This window comes from Camelus dromedarius, chromosome 36 (assembly GCF_036321535.1).
Source record: "Camelus dromedarius isolate mCamDro1 chromosome 36, mCamDro1.pat, whole genome shotgun sequence".
Taxonomy (NCBI): domain Eukaryota; kingdom Metazoa; phylum Chordata; class Mammalia; order Artiodactyla; family Camelidae; genus Camelus; species Camelus dromedarius.
Window position 1 is genome coordinate 5,078,061 of NC_087471.1, and position 16,490 is coordinate 5,094,550.

Below are 16,490 nucleotides of genomic sequence, written 5' to 3' on the forward strand. Positions count from 1 at the left end.
AGTCAAAGCAGGGGGAAGAAAAGCCTTCAGCTTATAAACAAACCTATAGCAAAGAATGAAAAACTGCCTGTTAGGAAGAATTTATAACCGGAGGGGACAGTTATCAGAATTTGGGAAAGAATGACTGGGGGCATGTCTGAGGTTAGGTACGAGATGTGTGGGAGGAGGTGAGGCAGGTAAAGTACTTGAAGTGAAAATCTGATGCTCCCAGAGACTTTACGGACCCCTTGTGAACCTCACACTGATGCCAAAGCACCCCGTGCCTTTAGCAGTGCCCCTCTGCTCCACAGGCACAGCCTCCTCACTCGCCTTCCTGGAGCTCAACTCTCTGCTTGGGGGAAATTCTGTTGGAAATGTGGACTTCCGAGTGGGTCAGATCCTTGACTGCCTGAGGTTAAGCCTGGCAGAAGAACAGGGAAAGCCACAGGGCTGCAGGGGCAGGTGCCAGCAAGGAAGGTGGGCATGCCAGGAAGATACCCACGGTGAGAGGTGCAGATTGCCCAAGGGCCAGTTTGCGCAGCTCATCCAGCTTTGCTTTCAACGGGTCCAAGAGGACTCTCACGTGTCAAGTTATCGGGTCCTTGGCTCTGGAGGGTCAGGAACAAACAAGCTTCAAAGTTAAGGGCTTGGCTGGCAGACAGGCGCTGGGTTTTTCACCTCTGTCCCCTCTCCATCCTGGTACATATAAGACCCTAGTCCCACTTGTAGATGAGGAGGGGAAGGTGTCTTCTACAAGATGGATGTGGGGAGCAAAGAGGTCTTGATGGAGAGCCCGCCGGTGAGTGTGCCTGAGTGTGGCAGTGTATGTGTGTGTGTGTGGTGGATCCTGCCCTCTCCAATCTCTCTGGGTCTGTTTCCTTATCCAAATTAATTCACTCAACAAACCTAGGACTGGGTTACATTAGCAAAGGGACACCAACCACTAAGACAGAGACCCTAGGAGAGACAGAGTCAGCAGCCAATCATTCCCATATTCGAGGCTGTGAGCCACCACAGAGGTCAGAGGAAAGGCCTGTAGAGACCGCTGGGGAGGGAGCCACTACCTGGAAGGTCACAGGAAGATTCACAGAGAAAATAAACATCTGAGCTGGCTCCAGAAGAACAAGTAGGAGCTCACCAGGTTGAGAAGGAAGAATGCATTGCAGGAAGAAGGGTCAGAATGCATGGATTTGGGGCCAGTGTGGGGGCAGAGAGGAACTGGGCATGGTTGGGGCACCAGGGGTCTGGAGGAAACAGCAGGAGATGAGACTAGTGAAATAGGCTCTCTGGGGTCTATCCAAGCTAGAGCTCACTTCTATGCATCTATGAGTTTGTTGGAATCCAGGCCCCCTCCTCCAGGAAGCCTTCTCTGATCTTCTCAGCCCTCCTCTGCATGCCCGTAGCATTGGTTGTTCAGCCCCGGGAGAGTGTCGGAAGGTGTCCAAGTTATGCAGGGAGAAGAGGGGGCATCTTCATGACCTCACATCTGTCTCTCTGCCTGCCCCACCATGTCAGGACTACTCAGCAGTCCCTCGGGGCCGACTCCGCATCCCCTGCTGTCCTGTGAACATCAAACGCCTTCTCATCGTGGTCGTGGTGGTGGTCCTTGTTGTCGTGGTGATTGTAGGCGCCCTGCTCATGGGTCTTCACATGAGCCAGAAACATACCGAGATGGTGAGCGGGCCTGGGAGAGGGTGGACAGATAGCAAACTGCCCAAGGAGAATGAAGGGAGGAGGCAAGGGGCACCTCGTGGAACGACAGAGGGGGGATCAGGGTGTCAAACCTGGCCGGGCTTTTGCCGCAGGCCCCAGCCCCATGGTGGGACAGCCCGTTCCCTCCAGCACTTGGTTCTACTCAGCCTCTCTGAGCTCCCAGGGAAGAAAGAATTGCATTTGAATAAAGAGGACTGAGAGTGGGCATGCACCAAAGGGATGAGTGCGGAAAGAGGAATGCCAGGTAGCACTATGCCCTCCCCCAGGTCCTAGAGATGAGCATCGCTGGGCCGGAAGCGCAACAACGTCTGGCCCTGAGTGAGCGTGCGGGAACCACTGCCACCTTCTCCATTGGCCCCACTGGCATCGTGGTGTATGACTACCAGCGGGTGGGTATGCCTGGACCGCGTGATCCTAGGGCTGAGGGACCAATGGCAAGACTCACCCAGCTGTGCCACACAGACACATCCATCTCTCCCCACCCCTCAGTGCTTTTGCCTCCCCTGGGGGTGCCTGAGCCCCACATTGCAGTATGACTCTCTCCAGGGCCCAGCCTAGAGGGAGATGGCCAAGGACCAGGGTTTGGGAGTGAGCTAGGCTGCACCTTCCTGAACCTGCTCTGGGGTTCCCGTGCCTAGCTCCTGATTGCCTACAAGCCGGCCCCGGGAACCTGCTGCTACATCATGAAGATGGCTCCGCAGAGCATCCCAAGTCTGGAGGCTCTCACCAGAAAATTGCAGAACTTTCAGGTGGGTGTGTGGGTAAGAAGGAGTGGGCTGTCACCCTTCTAGGGCTGCTGGGAGGAGCATTTGAGATGATGGCTCTTTGTTACCTGTAAAGCGCTGCGCCTTCTGGACTGCCAGGTGAATGCCCTCCCTAGACTCCCTGCACCAAACTGTCCCCACCTGTTCCCCAACCCTACCCCACAGCCAAGCCACTGGCTTCAGCTGCGCCCATACACCCCCTGGGGGCTTCTGACTCCAACGTAGCCCCTTTACTCAGAGAGATTGCCTAGCATACCTGAGGTCCCACAACAAGGTGAGACAAACTCAGTTCCCAGGCTCCAATAAGGTGTTCTTTCCAGGCCAAGCCCTCAGTGCCTACCTCCAAGGTGGGCCAGGAGGAGAGTCATGATGCTGGCTTGGCATCCTCCAGGGACCTGGCCTTCCTGGGCAGCACTGTGAGCACCCTGTGTGGCGAGGTGCCCCTCTACTACATCTAGCACCTATCAGGTGAGCAGGCATGACCTCCAGGGCACTGGAGCAGCACTGGCCCAGAACGGTTTGGGCCATCTTGCTGTGTCACCTGACCAGGCACTGGGGGATCCACTGAGGCTGGGTCACCTCCAGTGCTCAGGGGAGGGAAGGTTCACAGACAGCCCCCCAGTCCTTCTCTCTCACATAAACAGTGTTCCTTTGCTTCACAGAGCCTCAGGAAGCCCCAAGGGGACAGCAAAGATCCAAGAGCAATGGGTCTTTCGGAGACAGGCAGGAAGCCGCTCCTGCGGACACCACTGGGACTGGCCCTGGAGAAATGGGAGCTGTGGGGAGAGGTGGGCAGAGAAGCAGCGCCTAGGGGGCAGGGGGCTCCTACCACTAGAGAATAAAGCAGCCTGACTGAAAAACGAGGGGTGTACCTCCTTTATCCTCCCCTCAGTCGTCCTCCTGGTGGGGGCCAGCTAGGGGTAGGGTAGGGCCTTGAGGGCGCAAAGCGGTTATTTCCTGTTCTCCCCCGTCCCAGGGTGATGGGGGCGAGGGACTGGGGAGCAATCCACGGGCTTTAGGCGCCCTCCAGTGGCGTCTCCCGAGGGAGGCAGCGAGACAGAGCCGGCGAGAGACAGGACAGAACTAGAGGGACAGGGACAGAGGCGGGAGAGAGCGAGGGTCCGAGAAAGGGGGACAGGGAGACGCAGGCGGGTCTGCGAGACGCGGTCCGAGACCAAGGGGTCGAGCGAGGCGGAGGCGGCGCGATCGACCCGACGGCGTGCCCCGCGGCCCGGGATGGGGCTCGGGCGGGAACCCCCGGGGCCCGGCGCCCCCCTCCCCGGCCCCGCCGTCGCGCGCCCCGCGCCGCCGGAGCCCCCTCCCGGCCGGCCGGCTCCGCGCCCTCCCCGCCTCCGGCTGGCGCGCGTCCCGGCCCGGCCGAGCACGGTCCCGGCCCCGAGGGGGGCCGAGCTCCCGGCGAAAACCCGCCCTCCAGCGAGCTCATTTCCCTAACGAGGGGGAGAGGGAGGGAGGGAGAGAAGGAAAGAGACGGAAAGAAGGGAAGGGAGAGCGGAGAAGCCGGGCCGGAGAGGGGGCGGGAGACAGGAAGGAGGGAGGGCGCGGAGAGGGAAGGGGGAGAGGTAGGGAGAGCGCGGGGGGAGAGCGGGCGGCCGGGAGCGCCCTCCCCTCGCCGCCAGTCCTCCGCTTCCCCTCTCGCCCGCTCCCGCGTCCGGGCGCGACCCGCCGCCGCCGCCGCTGCCGCCGCCGCCGCCGCCGCCACCGCCACCGCGCCCGCCGCCGCGCCCGCCGCGCCCGCCAGCATGCCCGGCGTGGCCCGCCCGCCGCTGCCGCTGCTGCTCTGGCTGCTGCTGCTGCTCGCGCGCCCGGGCCGGCCGCTCGATTTGGCCGACTACACCTATGACCTGGGGGAGGAGGACGACGCGGAGCCCCTCAATTACAAAGACCCCTGCAAGGCGGGTAGGCGCCCCCTACCCCGCCGGCCGGCCCCGGGGCGCCAGGGCCCGGCGCGGGCGGGCGGGCCCGGCCGGGAGGGAGGCGCGGGCTGCCGAGAGTTCGGGGTTGGGGGAGGACAGTCCGGTGTGGGAAGCCGGGAGCTGCCTGGTTGGCAATGCAGTGGGGAACAAAAGAAAGAGGAAGAGAGGGAGTGGAAGTTTGGAGGAATTATAGGAACTGAAGTTTTGCCGCTGTTAGTGGGAGCTGCTGTGACTGCCTATGGTCTTTCCCAGAGAATTCCTCCTCGGTCCCGGTCCCGGTCCCGGTCGAAACCTGCGGCCAAGGAGGCTTTTCCTCCTACTGGAAACTTTTTGGGCCAAACTCGTGTGTGTGTGTGTGTGTGTGTGTGTGTGTGTGTGTGTGTGTGTGTGCGCGCGTGTGCGTGTGTGCGCTCACACTTTTCCCTTCTCCCCCATCCTGGGCTCCAGCACACTGGTGTTTTCCAGCCTTTCTGTCTGGGCTTCCCTGAGTCTGCACATCTGTCTGGCTGGGTTCAGGGAGGCCTACCTCTCCAAAGAGCAGGTCTGCTGAGGCCCCCACCCAGCCCAAGTGGAAGAAGAAAGTTTTTCAAGGGATCCTCTGAGATCATGCTCCCTGGGGATGCATGTTCCTCACCAGCAGCAGCAGCTTTCTGAGACCACGGAGACAGCTGTCAAAGTCAGAGAAGCCAGCCTAGGAGGGGGATTTACTTCTGCCCTTGTGTGCTAGAAGAGGCCCCTACCGAGGCCAAGATGTGGTGGAAAGGGAGAACTAGGGGCACTCAGATACTCTGTATCAGCTCTCTCCATCCACAGACCCTGGAGGCCAATTAGCCCAGGTCAGGGCCCTGGGTGTATATGTGTGTGTGTTCTTTGTCCTTGAAGACCCTGTGTAACCCCTTCATTCCTACTGGGCCCAGAGCGGTCCTGCCCCTAGAGTGACCAGATGGTCATGCACTCCAGCCGTTTGCCTGATTGGATGACCCTGAACTGGCTGCCTGGGACATGAGAACACACAGGGCATAAGATATCAGAACCTTTCTTCAAGTTCTTGCCTCTGACTTCAGACTGTCTCCAAATAGCCAGAGCCAGGGACAGTGGCACAGTGCCTGGAGTTGGGGGCACAGGGGGTTGGGGGCAGGTTGCTCTGGTCCTGACCCAGGAACCCCTCTTTGGGTGGCTAGATCACAGCAAACTGCAGCAGTGGGGGACTTTCCAGTGGGAGGAGGAGAAGCCAATCCCCCCAGCCCTTCCTCCTCCACCCCTGCTGGGTTGTGAGGAAACCGGACGTTAGCTGCCATCTTTCTCATGGGCTTGGGGTGGACATGAGCCTGAGTGGACAGAGCGTGGGCTTTGGAGGGAGACGGTCCTAGCTCTCAATCCTGGACCCACCACTCATTAGCCGTAGCATCTTGGGAATGTTAATTACTGTATCTGAACATTGCTTTTCTCACCTGTAAAATGGAACTGCTAATACGTTTCCCTGTAGAGTTGGTGGTAGGGATTGAGTTGTGAGAACATAAATAAAATGCGTATTAGAGCTTAACACTCAATAAGCACTAAATAAATGTTGGTGGCCTACCCCGTTTTCTGTGCCTCACGCGCTTCATTTTTTTTTTTCTTTTTTGAGGGAATAGGCTAGGTTTTCAGGAAAAGGGAGTATCTCCCTGACCCTGTCCTTCATTCACTTGATCTATATTTACTGAGTGCCTAGAGATGCCAGGCCCTGGGCTTGGTGTTTGGGGAGATACGGAGAATTGTAAGTTCTTCTCCCTGCCCTCAGTCCAGAAAGGGCACAAAACGTATGCGGATGTAGCCAACTGCACAAACCAAGGTATGTTATGTGCCACCTTGGAGGGAAGGCTCCCTTAAGTCTCAAGGAGCCTGTCTGCCCTCTGCAGCCCTAGTGGTGGTGGTGGCAGAGAAGCAGCGATCACAGCAGGCTTGGGAGGACTTCGTGCAGGAGGAAGGCTGGGGCAAGGCCTTAAAGGATAGGTCGGAAGCCAATCTATGTATTTCACTGCTAGTTGGAAATTGGAGCGATTTTCAATTTTTGGAGCAGCAGGAGGCTGAGGGCTCTATTCCCTAGTTTCAGATTTCATGCTAGGGTGGGGCTAGCTGAGTTGGAACTTCAAATACAGACTCTGGAGAAAGTTCTCCAGGAGGGTGAGCGAGGCTCGTGGGGAGCTGGGCCAGGCCTGGGGGTAGCGAAGAGGGCCCAAGAGCCTGTCAAGGCCAAGGTCAGACCAGGCCTCTCTGCTGGGTGTGACTGGTACAGCCCTGCCTCCCTCTGTCCTGACTCCGTAAGACCCCACACTGACACCCTCAGGCCTTAGGTCCCCAGGCTCTAGAGGACCAAGGATGAAAGCCCCATTACACCCTGGCTCACCTGTGATCTCTCAGGAGAGCCAGGCTTCTTCATTTGAGGTCACCTCTTGGTGTCACTGTCGAGAGTTATGGTTACTGTTGCAGTAAGGACAGAATGGAGACCCTTGACGCCCAGAGGTTCAGATCTTCTGGGCAAGAGCAGAACAATGGGCAGGAAGCCAAGCTGGCCTGTGTGGGCTCTGAGCTGGTTCCACCAAGCCCCCCCCCCCGAGGGAGATTGCAAGTCAGCCCTGATTTCTTGTACATGGGGGATGCCAGACCACCAAGAGGATGCTTCCCCAAGATTCCCCACTCCATTTGGCTGCCCCAGGTGACTTGATAGTGACCTTCAGGGCTCTGGGAGAGACCTTGGCGATGGGAATTGGGACACAGGTGCTCCCATCAGCAGAGAAGCTCACAGAGACTGTTCCTGAGCCAGTGAGGACCTCACTTCAGCCTCAGGTAGCAGCTCAGAGGCCCGCTTTTAGGAGGTGAAGTGGGCCCGTAGCTCACCAGCCCTTGTCAGCATCCTCATCCCAGGGGCTTTGGAGCCCAGGTTTGGGCTTCAGGGGGCCTCAGAGGAGTAGGTTGTAGGCTCTGGAAGTTGAGAAGTAATTCCTTCTCTTGCCAGACCACACTCCCCCTCCAGACACTCTGAATGAGTCACCCACCCACCTCTACCCTGCTCCCTGACTCACCTTCTCTTTTAGGTGCCCCAAGGGAGGGGGAAAAGTCTCCCAATCTTCCTGGGCTCCAGAGGGAGGGGGACCAATGAGACTCCCCCGGAAGAAGGAACTCTCAAAGATTCTAGTTTCTCCAGAGATTTGGGGACGAGGTATTGGGGGAGGGAGCGGAATGCATCACTTCTCAGGCCACTAAGGACTATCCTAAGGCTATCCAGGGGCATCAGCTGATTTCTCTCTCCCTCTCTCTTTTTCTCCCCTCTCCGCTTCCAAAGGCGCCCTTCTCCTTCGGGGGTGTGGCCTGTGAAATGGGGTGCGCCCTTGCAGTTCTTCGTGTTTGAAAACACTAGGGCTTTCGCAGGGAAGCAGTCAAGGGTGTGCTCTTGCACATTTGTGGGTACGCTCCTGCTTTGTGGGCGAGTCTGTTCAGCTGTGCGTGTGGGTACACCTGAGTGCCAGCAAGTGTGCACCAGGGCATACATGTGTACCTGTGACTACACGCAAAAACCTCCAGGAGCTTAAGTGTGTCCCCCCGCAGCGAGAGGCTTGTAGCTATGTGATGGGAAATGCATGTCCCTGGTACATATGGTGTCGGGGTTCCATCCCGTCATCCAGGTTCCTCTCCCTCCTCCCAAAAGGGGAGGAGACTCTGGAGTCAAGAGACTGACCTGAAAAATGGGTACATGGGGTGCAGCTCATTCTTTTTCTCTCCTGCTTGGGGAGCTTGGCTATGGAGCAGCCATGAGTATTTCTGGCTGGTTTATAGTCAGAAAACAAAACAAACACTTTTGATCCTGCATTGAAAATAACTACTATCCTGACCCTGACCCTGACCCTGGGCTTCCTTCCGGGTAAGGAGGGGCATCCTGGACTCTCCAGCATCCAGATTCCCTAGCTTTCCGGGAGGGAATCCCAAATGGACAGGACCTTCAGGCCCAGCTCCTGGCCAGAGGGCTCTCCTGCCCACCCTGTTTCTCCTCACCCCCAATCCGTTCCCACGCATTCTTCAGTCATGACATCCCCACCGCAGTGAGCTCCGTGGCTAGCCCAGGGCCTGTCCCGCCTTCCACTGGCCCTGCCCTCCACGCTGCCCTGGTCCTGCAGGCCAGCACAGTTCTGTGGCCTCTGTGCTTGGAATCTGAGGCTCTGCATCTGAGCACTTGGAGGCTTCACTCGGCCCGGAGGCCAGGGTGGGTGAAACAGAACGCCCTTGGAAGTAGAGAGCTGAACTTGAGATTACAGGTTATTATTGGGATAATATTAACAGTGGCCATTTAGTAGGTGCTAACTATGCTCCAGGCTCTGTTCTAGATGCTTTATTTACATGCCTTATTTCCCACAGTAATCCTAGGAGACAGTCTTTTATTAGCTCTTTTTTTAAGGACGAGAAAATTGAGGTTTAGAAGTTTATATGCCTTTTCAGCCAGAAGTAGGTAAGCTGGGATTCAAAGACAGGTCTACCTGACTCCAAAGACCTTGCTCTTTGCTGCTCTGTCCAAAGATGAGTCTAAATAAACGTCCAGCCACATATGAACACAGTGATGCCTGCGGGTGTGGCTGCGTGAACTTGGAGTGCATTGTCAGTGTGAAGGTACAAGGTGAACAGAAATGTGGGAACATTCAGGTGGCACATGAGTGCCTGTGTGGACATTGGCACATGGGACCCACCACCACCCCCGCTGGGGGTACCTCTCATCCCATATCCTTACTAAGGCCACCCTTGCGTGTCAGCTAAGAAGCACCCTGTATTGCTGTCCCATCAGCTGCTGAGCCAAGGCCACCACGGGTGATGTTTTCAGTAAGAGAATCTTTCCCGTGTAGAGGAAGAAATTCTGGGCCACTTACCAGCTGGTTACCTTGGCCAAGTCATTTCCCATCTCACATCCAAGTGTTCTGATCTCTCAAGTCAGGGAGGTGGGCTTGAATCTAGTCACTAGGTTGTCTCTCAAAGAGTTTGTAATGGGGCACTCCTAGGCAAGTGCATGGTTGGAATGTCGCTTAATGGGCATGTCCCTGGTGGGTCAGGGTTCATGAATTCATTAATATGAAAGCACTTTGTCAACTGGAAAGCACCATGTTAATTTCAGCAGACATTTACTTAAGGTGTCATTACTGCTGCTGTTGCCGACTGAATGGGTTTAGAACCTGCAGTGGGTTTGTGTGTGTTGGAGCTCCTGCACATGTGTTTTTGGGGACTGTCTGGGATGGGGTGTGTATTTTTTTGTGAATGTGTGTACCTGAGTGCAAATCTATTTTTGTGTATGTGTATATTCAATACGGGTTTTACCAGCTGATGAACGAGTGCGTTGAGCACTGGACTGGGAATCAGGAGGCCTGAGTCATAAATCCAGCCTCTGTAGTGACTAGCCGCGTGGTCTCAGTCAAATCCTTGCCCTTCTGGGCCTCACTTTCCGCATCTGTAAAATGGAAAGTTGGCCTAGATAACTGCTAAAGTCACTCCCACATTCTGCCCAGCCCGCTCCAGGTCACATCTGGCGAGGAGTGTGTGTTTGTCAGCCCGAAGAATATCGACGTGTTAACTTCACTTGAACAAATGTTACTAAGAGGCTTCCGGCTTGGGTGCTGCTTGTGTGTGCAGGGGTGTCGCTGGGACTTTGCAGAGCTCCGTGCTTGATGGCATGGGTGTGGATGTCACCGTGTGTCTGCAGGAACAGTGACCCATGTGTCCGATTCTGTGTGTGATGAGTAGGTGTGTGTGTGTGTTTGTGTGTCCACCCGGTGGGCCATCTGGGGAGGGGAAACCTGTGTGCAAGGCCCCAAGGTTAAAACAATTTGTGTAACGCTGCCCTCCAGGCCTGTGCAGCACTCGGGATGAGAAGCAGATGTCGCCATGGGTGGAGCTGCGGGGAGGCTGATCTCTGCTCCATCTCCAATCCCCGCTCAGCCTCCCACCTCCCTCACCGCAGCCCAGCATGAAGCGGGCATCTGAGCTCCTTCCAAAGCGCTCAGCTCTATGGCCTCCTCCATTTCTCAAAAAACAGATAGACTATTTAGCCCATCTCTCCAGAAACTTCTCCCCCCAGAAGTCAAAATGGCCTATTAGGCGGCCTGTTTTCTCTCAGGCCCTTTTTCCTCTAGAGCGGAGACCCTGAGACTCAGAATAGGAATCCTATGAGGACTGTTAAGCATCTTCCTCCAAGCCCTTTAGGTGTCCTGGCTTCCCTAACACTCCAATCTGCTCCCGTTTGTATTCAGATCCTCTCCTCCATGTAATTGAAATGGCATTTGTTGAGTGCACGTCACACGCTCAGCACCATGCCAAGGCTATGGACCCACAAAGTAGACACCCTATGCTCTCACCCCCTTTTATTTTCCTGGTAGCACCCATCCCTTCCTGGAATTCTCGAGACCTCCACATTTAACTGTGTATCGCTGAAGGTCAGCTTCCTGGAAGCAAGGACCTATCCTTTCTTGCTAATTCCTGGAGTAGCACCTGGCCCGCAGTAAGATGCTTACTAAACGTTTGCTAAGGAATGTGGGAGTAAAGGCCATGACCGCGTCTTTGAGGACCTAACAGTCTAGTGGGGGCTAGGCATCAGCTTTGCTGGGATTCCACCTGAAAAATGAGCATGAGTCTCCCCAGAGAGCCTCAAAGTCCGCCACTGCCCTTCTCCTTTGTCAGTTGCTGTAGGGGCCAGATGCTGTGCCCACGGGGTCGCGCTGTCAGTGCTGGGTAGGGGGACTAACTCGCCCCACTGTCTCTCTCCAGCTGCCTTCCTTGGGGACATCGCCCTGGACGAGGAGGACTTGAGGGCTTTCCAGGTGCGCCAGGCTGCGGATCTCAGACAGTGTGCAACCCCCAGGTCTTCCGTCAAAGCTGCAGGTACATTCAGTACAGGCCGGCCCTCCTCTGTCCCAGAATCGGAGGGACAAGGAACCTCCCTGTTCCCAGCCAGGCCTTCCCAGGACAGAGGCCACGAGCTTGAACCCAGCATAAGAGCCTGTCTTCCCTTGGGATACCTTTATCCCTTCCCCTGAGCAATAGTAAGTGTAGAAGTACCTGGGAGCTGCACATTCTTTTTGCATGCAGTTTACAAAGTACTTTCAAAAGCATTATCTAACTTGACTGTCCCCAGCCACCTTCAAAGATAGGTCAGGACAACTCCTGCTTTACTGATACAGCTCTTCCTCAGCTTATGATGGGGTTGATTACCTGATAAACCTATTGTAAGTTGAAAATATCTTAAGTCAAAAATGCATCTGATATACCTAACCTACTGAACATCATAGCTCAGCCTAACCTACCTTAAAGGTGCTCAGAGCACTCACATTAGTCCACTCTAGGGCAAAATCACCTAACAGAAAGCCTATTTTATAATAAAATGATGAATCTCTCATGCAACTTATTAAATACTGTACTGAAAGTGAAAAACAGAATAGTCATCTGGGTACACAATGGTTGTAAGTGTACCAGTTGTTCACCCCGGTGATGGCCTGGCTGACCGGAAGCTGCCACTGTCTACCTCAGCCCAGCATCTTGAGAGAGGGTCATACTGCGTCTCACTAGCTCAAAAAGATCAAAACTCAACGTGCGGTTTCTACTGAGTGTGTATCACTTTAATACCATCATAAAGTTGGAAAAATTGGCAGTTGAGGGGAGAGGGTATAGCTCAGTGGTAGAGTGTGTGCTTAGCATGCACAAAGTCCTGGGTTCATTCCCCAGTACCTCTTCTGAATAAATAAACACGTAGATAGGTAAACAAACAAACAAACAAACAAACAAACCTACCTACCTACCTAATTACCTCCTCCACCCCCCCCCCCAAAATCTGCAGTCGAACTATGAGAAGTCAGGGACTGCCTATACAGAAGCTAAGATGCACAGAGGTAATGCGACTTGCTCAAAATCATAAAGCTAGTCAGTGGCAGACCTGGGACAGGAATCCAGCCTTCTCACTCCAAATCCAAGGCTCTTCACTCAACACTACCATCCCTCCTGGCTTCCCCTTCTGCTCGCACTTTGCAAGCTTCTACACATCCTTCAAGGCCCATCTCAAGAGATTCTCATGTGAGATCTTCCCTGGTCATCTCCCAGTCATGACGGTGCCTCTGTTTGCTGTTCTGTCTTTACTCTGGGCTTACGCCATTAGCATCTCCATCGTCAAACCACATTGCAATTGTTTATGTCTATCTCCCCAGCTGGACTCAAAGCTCTTCAAGGTCAGCGATGGGTCCAAGCACCTCACAGCCTGGCCTGGCACTTGAGAATGGGTGAGGGAATGGGAGGAATTAGGGCCTGGGCTGGCCCAGTTCTGTCCAGCCTTCTCACTGCTCTGAAACGTGGTCCTGCCCACAGGTAGCTCTCCCATTGCCAAAGTTGGGGGGATTCTCACCTGGGACACATGCTGATGGGACCAGACAGTTGTCCTGTCCAGCATGAGGGAGGATGCTGGCATGGGCAGCCCATGGAGTAAAGGTCAAACTACCCCAGAGAGCAGCTGGCATTAGAGGGTGACCTGGTGACCTGGTAACTAGCAAGGCTTATTTGACCTTGGTGGTGACTAGCAGACATGGGACAAGGGGAAAGCAGAATAGAGATGTTGGATCATCTGTGACTGCCACTAACCCCCCATGTGACTTTGAGCCAATCTTTTGGCTTGGTTTCCTCGTCTGTCAAACATAGTGACACTCACCCAGTCCACCCAGAGAGCTACTGTGTTAACTGAGGACGTGCGTTTGGGAATACATAAGGAAAACATCAAGTTCTGTATGCTCCACAAGTATGAAGCTTTATTAGCTGAGAAGGGAATGTTTCCTAGTCTCGGGTCCCCTGCAAAGCTGGGGAAATGAGTACACCGCAGTTCTTTTTCACTTACTGTCAATTCTCACTGTCTGTGGTGGCTATGAGTAGAGTTACAGAATAACCTTATAGTTATTCCATAAAGTCACTGCCAACACTGAATTAGCCAATTCTGAACCATTGCTCCTAGGAGAAATGCGAGGTTAGGTTCCTGCAAGCCTCTGGTCACAACGTTTCATCAACTCATCAATACGTAACCCTGTCCTGTGTGTGTTTCTGTTTAAAGACACCTTATTTAATGTATTATGATTTGTTAGCATTGAATTTATGGCCAACAGCACCGTAACTTGTGCCTGAACGAAGCTTATCTAACAGGTGTCGTCTCCATAGGGTCCATCCCAGCCCTCTTGCAGGTAGGAACACTAGACAACACTTCAGCACTGCAGCAGGGTGAGGGGAAAATCATTTTCAACAGTGAAATCACCAACAAAAAGCACAAAAATGCAAAAAAAAAGCGGCACTAAATAGATCGTGAAAAAGACACATTTACAGCATGAGCTGAAACAAGAAGGCAGCCTGTCGCCTTGTCCAAGCTCAGCTGGGATCACACACGTTGGGTGACTCACATTTTTCACTGCTCTGTGCATGGCAGCAAGTGACCCTGAAAGAGCTGAAGGTATTGATTTGGGGTTAGAAACAAGTTTTATTGAGTGGGCAAAATCCCGAAATCATGCGCATTGGTTGTAACTCGTTTCCCCTGTCCGGCCCTTCGTTCCCTCGCTTACCAGTGCCTTCCTCCTTCAATTTCAGGAAACTCTTCCACACTCAGCTGCCAGAGCACTAGTGGGCAGCTTCAGAGGAAAAGCCACGGGAGACGGAGAGGCAGGTCCCGGAGCCGGCGGGCAGCAACATCCAGACCAGAGCGGGTGTGGCCCGATGGGGTCATCCCCTTTGTCATTGGGGGAAACTTCACTGGTGAGCACAATGTCAGGGGCCTCAGGGAGCAGCCTGTCCTCATGCATGCGTGGTAACTTCTGCCTGTCTGCCGAGTGGCTGACCTTTAGCTGTGGGTGGAGGTGGGCCCACCTGGACACTGTGACAGCCTGGCCTCCTTTGTCCTGGCAGGCAGCCAGAGGGCAGTCTTCCGGCAGGCCATGAGGCACTGGGAGAAGCACACCTGTGTCACCTTCCTGGAGCGCACTGATGAGGACAGCTATATCGTATTCACCTATCGACCCTGCGGGTGAGCAGGGGCCCCTGGGTGCTGCACCCTCGGCCATCGCCCCAACCCATGTTCCGTCCTGGGCACGGCAGCTGTCCCATCTGGGCACAGCCCTATGTCATCTGTCCCCTCCTGCCATGGGGCATCTCCCCAGGAGCTGCTCCAGATGTGGCTCAGACCCCAGCATCCAGCGCTCGGGTCCCTCTCCCACCCCTTGCTCCCTGGCCCCCCTGGCAGCCACGCCCGGCCCCTGAGTGGATGCACTCCCCCAGCTCGGGACCGCCCCCCTGAGCTGGCCCCGCCCTCCAGGTGCTGCTCCTACGTGGGCCGCCGCGGTGGGGGCCCCCAGGCCATCTCCATCGGCAAGAACTGTGACAAGTTCGGCATCGTGGTCCATGAGCTGGGTCATGTCATCGGCTTCTGGCATGAGCACACACGGCCCGACCGAGACCGCCATGTCTCCATCGTCCGTGAGAACATCCAGCCAGGTATACATCTCCACCTGCCTGGGCTCGCTGTGCAGCTCCCCCTCCAGGGCCCCTGGTCAGGGTGGGAGCTGCTCCCTCAAGCCGTCACCTTTGGTCAACTCAGCATTTTGTCCCAACCAGCTGGGTAGTAACACCCCTACCCAGGGTCCAGACCCCACCCCTGAGGCATCTCCTCCGGGCCAGTAGCAGCTCAGGGACTGCGAATCAGTTGTCAGTTGGGGGACCGGGACAGCTCCAGGTCCTGGCATCTGGAGCAGCCAGAACCCCCCTGGCCTGTGGGGTGGGGCTTGGGGAGGGGTCAGCCCACCCCCCACGCCACCTCAGCCTCTCTTCAGTTTTACCCACCGCTCTTTGCCTTTTCGGTTCTCTAAGGGGGTTTTCTATCTCCTTTCTCCTTGCTCTGCTCTTTCTTCCCTCCCTTCCTACTTCCCCCCTCTCTCCCCAGGCCTCCTCCGTTCTTCACTGCTTTCATCTCTCCATGGTTCTAGAAATGGGAGCCTCCTTCCCATCCTGCCTTGAGCCTTCCCTCCAGCAGGCCCTCATCCCCACCTGCCCTTCTGCTGGACAGACTTCCAGAGACCCACTCCTCCCCCAGGCTTCCCTTCGCTGCTGCCCGGACCCTCAGGCAGGGGGGCACCTCTCAAGTGCTGGAAGGACCCTGTTCCCCACCTCGGAAAGGCAGCACTGGCTCCTGCACAGTCTGCCCCCTCCCACCACCCCGCACACTCTTTTCCTGGTCTTGCAGGGCAGGAGTATAACTTCCTGAAGATGGAGGTCCAGGAGGTGGAGTCCTTGGGGGAGACCTATGATTTTGACAGTATCATGCACTATGCCCGGAACACGTTCTCCAGGTGAGAGATGGGCCCTGCAGGTCTCCCGCTTTGCACTAGTCTGCTGTGCTGGACTAGTCGGCGAGGACCAGAGCAGGCCTCTGGGTGGCTGTGGCCCCCAAGCAGAGGACCCGTGGCTGCTGTCTGCCCTGCTGTCCTCTTCCTCAGTGGCTCCATAGCAGGGCTGGGACTCAGGGAGCCTAGGGCCTTTGCCTAGGACTGTGCACATCTGGCCCCAGAGGCTGAAATCCAGCTGCTCTGCAGCCACATGGTGTGCGGTGGGTCCAGAAGTGTGTCAGCCTGAAGGAGCTGTGCTTTTCCCTCAAACGTCAGCCAGAGGGGCCACATTCTTCTAATGGGTCTGCCCTTTTGTAATTGGCTGATCTGCACAAAGTCTGGCTCCTGCCCTGGACCAGCCCCCCCACCCCAGCCCACAAGCTCATATACACCTGCTCTTATCCTGGGCTGAGATTCCCAGAATCACAGCCAGAACCCCCAGAGGTGATGGCCCAGCCTTCCCTATCCCAGCTTCTCCCTAGAAGAGTGTGGGAAATGGCCCCTCCTCCTCCTCAGGCTCCCCTGGCCTTTCCCATGCCTGGCTCTGTCCTCATCCTCTCTCTCTGCTCTCCCAGACACTGGCCCTCCCCCTCTCTTCAGTTGCTCCTTCTAGACCCACTCTTCCTGCCTCCAGACCTGAGGAAACCGAGACCAAGGAAGGGTGGTGAGGTCATCCCACCCCACCCCCACAGACC

The 16,490-nt window shown here is 55.7% G+C and overlaps 2 protein-coding genes across 4 annotated transcripts in view; both read left to right on the forward strand.

Annotated features, from left to right (window-relative positions):
• The first annotated feature begins 666 nt into the window (after positions 1-666).
• SFTPC (surfactant protein C) lies at positions 667-3,316 on the forward strand. Its single transcript, XM_010996116.2, has 6 exons — positions 667-778; positions 1,495-1,653; positions 1,959-2,081; positions 2,331-2,441; positions 2,777-2,924; positions 3,119-3,316. Exons 1-5 carry the CDS (start codon positions 737-739, stop codon positions 2,912-2,914), a joined length of 573 nt encoding a protein of 190 aa, XP_010994418.1. The 5' UTR covers positions 667-736; the 3' UTR covers positions 2,915-2,924; positions 3,119-3,316.
• Positions 3,317-4,176: 860 nt separating this feature from the next.
• BMP1 (bone morphogenetic protein 1) overlaps positions 4,177-16,490 on the forward strand; it is a 38,294-nt gene continuing 25,980 nt past the window's right edge. The window contains exons 1-6 of one of the 3 annotated variants that reach the window (XM_031442056.2): positions 4,177-4,373; positions 11,168-11,281; positions 14,009-14,173; positions 14,324-14,441; positions 14,730-14,908; positions 15,654-15,759. In XM_031442056.2, coding sequence (XP_031297916.2) covers positions 4,217-4,373; positions 11,168-11,281; positions 14,009-14,173; positions 14,324-14,441; positions 14,730-14,908; positions 15,654-15,759 — 839 coding nt within the window. In that variant the 5' untranslated portion in view covers positions 4,177-4,216. Of the gene's footprint in view, positions 4,374-11,167; positions 11,282-14,008; positions 14,174-14,323; positions 14,442-14,692; positions 14,909-15,653; positions 15,760-16,490 lie in introns of those variants that run through there. The other 2 variants (XM_064482464.1, XM_064482463.1) reach the window with 2 other exon arrangements.

Excerpts from the sequence above, each read along its gene's own strand:
- SFTPC (XM_010996116.2), top strand. The coding sequence starts at position 737 with ATGGATGTGGGGAGCAAAGAGGTCTTGATGGAGAGCCCGCCG. Across the intron at positions 1,654-1,958 it reads GCCAGAAACATACCGAGATG|GTCCTAGAGATGAGCATCGC; the intron begins GTGAGCGGGCCT and ends GCCCTCCCCCAG. Across the intron at positions 2,442-2,776 it reads GAAAATTGCAGAACTTTCAG|GCCAAGCCCTCAGTGCCTAC; the intron begins GTGGGTGTGTGG and ends TGTTCTTTCCAG.